The sequence below is a fragment of the Brassica oleracea genome, chromosome C4 (assembly GCF_000695525.1).
Source record: "Brassica oleracea var. oleracea cultivar TO1000 chromosome C4, BOL, whole genome shotgun sequence".
In the NCBI taxonomy this organism is placed as follows: domain Eukaryota; kingdom Viridiplantae; phylum Streptophyta; class Magnoliopsida; order Brassicales; family Brassicaceae; genus Brassica; species Brassica oleracea.
The window spans coordinates 30,084,994-30,088,931 of NC_027751.1; the positions used below are offsets into that span (position 1 = coordinate 30,084,994).

Below are 3,938 nucleotides of genomic sequence, written 5' to 3' on the forward strand. Positions count from 1 at the left end.
TTTATTGAAACTATGCATGTGAGTTTTATATTAAAAAATACAAAATATATAGTGTGAACACATTTATGAATACAATGTGAACTCGTTAGCATACTTATTATCAAATCATTGTGAGGTTGTCACGTCTCTATCATAGTGTAAATGCATTTATTACAATGGTCTCCTTTAGGATTTTAATCATTTAAATACATTTTATTAATTTTTTTGTTATTTAGATTTTTAAGAAATCCACATGGGTTTTTAGGCAATGAGCATCCACTTATAAATACTGAACCTAACTACTAGTTACTCATCCCTTCATTATAGAGAAACCGTATGATGAGCTTGCCAATGAGTGCTAGAAAAATTACCATGCCATGTGTTATGGAGGAAACACCGTACATCTTCCCCGACGGATCACCTACGCTCGTCGAGTTATTGAAAGACTGCGACAGTTTCCGGAAGGAAGATTCCAACTCCATCACCAAAAGCGATGATACTTCCCATCACATAATAGATATCAATGCTTTACACGTACCACCAGCTGTATCGTTCGTCTTAGCCTTCAACAACCTCGAATACAGTGTCACTCTTCGCCAACGGTTTGGTTTCTCGTCCACTTCGGTGAAGACTCTACTCGATGATGTTTCCGGGGAGGCATGCGACGGCAATATCCTCGCCGTTCTCGGTGCAAGTGGAGCTGGGAAGTCCACGTTGATCGATGCATTAGCGGGACGTGTTGCAAAGGAGAGTCTTAGAGGGTCCGTGACACTAAACGGAGATAACGTTTTGCAATCTAGTTTGTTGAAAGTGATATCTGCTTACGTCATGCAAGACGATCTCTTGTTTCCCATGCTGACCGTTAAAGAAACACTTATGTTCGCTTCTGAGTTTCGTCTCCCGAGAAGCTTGTCCAAGTCCAAGAAAATGGAACGTGTTGATGCCCTAATAGACCAACTAGGGCTAAGAAGCGCGGTTGATACAAGAATAGGAGATGAAGGACACCGTGGTGTCTCCGGTGGAGAGCGGCGACGCGTATCAATAGGTATGAACATATATATTTTTTTGAATGAATGTAAAATTAATTCATCTCAAAACCTTTTTATAATATTAATAGGTATGACTTATTATTTTCTTAATGAATAAAAAATTTATCCATCTCAAATTTTTTATACACTAGGTATCGACATTATCCATGACCCTATCGTCTTGTTCCTCGACGAACCTACATCAGGGTTGGATTCCACCAACGCATTTATGGTGGTGCAAGTTCTTAAACGTATAGCTCGTAGTGGCAGTATCGTAATTATGTCGATACATCAACCTAGTGCAAGAATACTAGATTTGCTTGACTGTCTTATTATCTTATCTCGAGGCAAGAGTGTGTTCAACGGTTCTCCGGCGAGTCTTCCTTCTTTCTTTTCCGACTTTGGTCATCCCATCCCGGAGAGAGAGAACATCACCGAGTTCGCACTTGACCTAGTTCGAGAGCTTGAAAGAGAGCCCAACGAAGGAACTAGAGAGCTAGTAGAGTTCAACGAGAAGTGGCAGAAAAAGAAATTCGCTCGAGGCACGACACAAACTGCATCTCAACAAGCCTTGTCCTTAAAAGAATCTATCGATGCAAGTATCTCTAGAGGCAAATTAGTCTCCGGCTCATCAGGATCCAACCTCTTGTCCATGGAGACAGTATCTTCATACGCAAACCCGTCATTGTTTGAAACATTCATCTTAGCCAAACGTTACATGAAAAACTGGATTCGAATGCCTGAGCTTGTCGGAACAAGGATAGCTACCGTCATGGTGACCGGTTTTCTATTAGCCACGGTCTATTGGAAGCTAGACAATACTCCAAGAGGTGCAAACGAGAGATTGACCTTCTTTGCATTCGTTATGCCCACAATGTTCTATTGCTGTCTAGACAATGTCCCTGTTTTTATCCAAGAACGTTACATCTTCTTAAGAGAGACAACACACAACGCTTACAGAACATCTTCATACGTCATATCTCATTCTCTAGTGACCATGCCTCAGTTAATAGCCCCGTCCATAGTATTTGCCTCCATCACATTCTGGACCGTTGGTTTGAACGGTGGGTTACAAGGTTTCTTCTTCTATATCCTCATAATCTACGCTTCGTTTTGGTCGGGATCATCTGTTGTTACTTTCATATCTGGCGTTCTTCCGAACATCATGTTAAGTTACATGGTCGCAATATCCTATCTCGCTTACTGTTTACTCTTGAGTGGGTTCTACGTGAACCGAGATCGTATACCAATCTACTGGATGTGGTTCCATTACATTTCACTGCTCAAGTTTCCCTACGAGGCTGTCTTAATCAACGAGTTTGATGACCCGTCTCGTTGCTTTGTTAAGGGAGTTCAAGTGTTCGATGGTACTCTTATCGGAGGAATGTCTGATTCGGGGAAGGTTAAGCTCCTTCAAACTCTGGGAATGTCTCTAAGGAAGAGGATAACGGAGTCAACATGCTTAAGGACTGGGTCTGACTTACTTGCCCAGCAAAGTATTACTCAATTGAGTAAGTGGGATTGCTTGTGGATTACGTTTGCTTGTGGCCTCTTTTTTAGGATCTTGTTTTACTTTACTTTACTGTTTGGGAGCAAAAATAAGAGGACGTGAGGTAGTAGTCCCCACGAATAAGCATGTGCGTTAGCTACATATTTATGTGAAGCTTTAAACTTTCAAATATTAGCTTCTCGAACGGTGTTTTATTTCTTGTTTTTTTGTATACTAATAGTAGTAACATTTAACATGATCATTTTATCTCTATGTATTCTTTTTATTTTCACCATCTCTGTGTATTTTTTTCTATACTTTATATACTTTTCCAAGTCATTTATGGAAGTGTCTTACAATAAGAAATCAAAGAAGAAGAAAGTCTTCTCTCAGATCTCTTAGAAACACAAGGAGTTATAAGAACAATTTTTCTTATTAGCTTTAGAAACTACTCAAAACTAAAGCTCTCAATATGTTTTTCTCAGATCATATGGAACACCTCTTCATTAGACCTATATTTATATGAAAGATAATTCCCTTTAACATGTGGGATATGGAAAACACAAACATGACCTAAATAGAAACTTCATTTTCCTATTTCTAGGTTTCCTTATTGTGTTTATCTTAACATATTAAACATCTAATAATATGTTAAGTTTCCACAAGCTTGGAATCATCCAACATTCACCCCCTTAATTCCAACTTGAATTAGGGAGATCAATTTCTTGAACTCCGATTAAGCTCCTCATTTGCTTGAACATAATCCTTGCTAATGGCTTGGTAAGGATGTCAGCCTTCTGGTCAACACCCGGCACATGCTCCACTTCGATCTGCCCGCTCTCCACACACTCACGAATGAAGTGATACTTCTTGAGTACATGCTTACTCCTTCCATGCAAAACTGGATTCTTGGTTAGAGCAATGGATGATTTGTTGTCGATCCTAAGCTTGACTCTCTCGCCTTCTTTGCTTACTATCTCACTCAACAATTCCTTGATCCATATAGCTTGCTTCGCTGCTTCTGTTGCTGCCATGAATTCTGCTTCGCATGATGACAATGCAACCGTCTGCTGCTTCTGCGACGTCCAAGTGATCAGTGATGAACCATAGTAGAATGCATGACCTGACGTGCTCCTCTCGTCATTGAGATCAATGTTGTGACTGCTGTCACTATAACCAACAACACTCCTTGACCCATCTCCCTTGAAGAACAGACCGTAGTTTGTTGTTCCTTTCACATATCGCAATATGTGTTTGATGGCTTGTCCGTGAGAGTCTCTCGGATTATCTCGAATTGTGCATGTATCTGCTAAGAGCACCTACTGCGTAACACAGGTCGGGTCTTGTGTGAAGCAGATACCTCAAACATCCTATGATTCTTCTGAACTCGGTAGCATCTATCTCTTGCTCATCTTCAGCTTTTGAGATCTTCAAATTCGCCT

The 3,938-nt window shown here is 40.3% G+C and overlaps 1 protein-coding gene across 1 annotated transcript; it reads left to right on the top strand.

Moving 5' to 3' along the window:
* The first annotated feature begins 294 nt into the window (after positions 1-294).
* On the top strand, positions 295-2,791 carry LOC106342380 (ABC transporter G family member 19-like). The gene is made up of 2 exons (XM_013781290.1): positions 295-1,024; positions 1,160-2,791. The coding sequence occupies exons 1-2, from the start codon at positions 316-318 to the stop codon at positions 2,617-2,619; spliced, it is 2,169 nt and encodes a 722-aa protein (XP_013636744.1). The 5' UTR covers positions 295-315; the 3' UTR covers positions 2,620-2,791.
* The last annotated feature ends 1,147 nt before the right edge of the window (positions 2,792-3,938 follow it).

What these genes read in the sequence shown, in the direction of transcription:
- LOC106342380 (XM_013781290.1), top strand. Translation starts at nt 316, where the DNA reads ATGATGAGCTTGCCAATGAGTGCTAGAAAAATTACCATGCCATGTGTT. An exon ending in GCGGCGACGCGTATCAATAG is followed by an intron (nt 1,025 to 1,159) that starts GTATGAACATAT and finishes TTTATACACTAG; the next exon opens with GTATCGACATTATCCATGAC.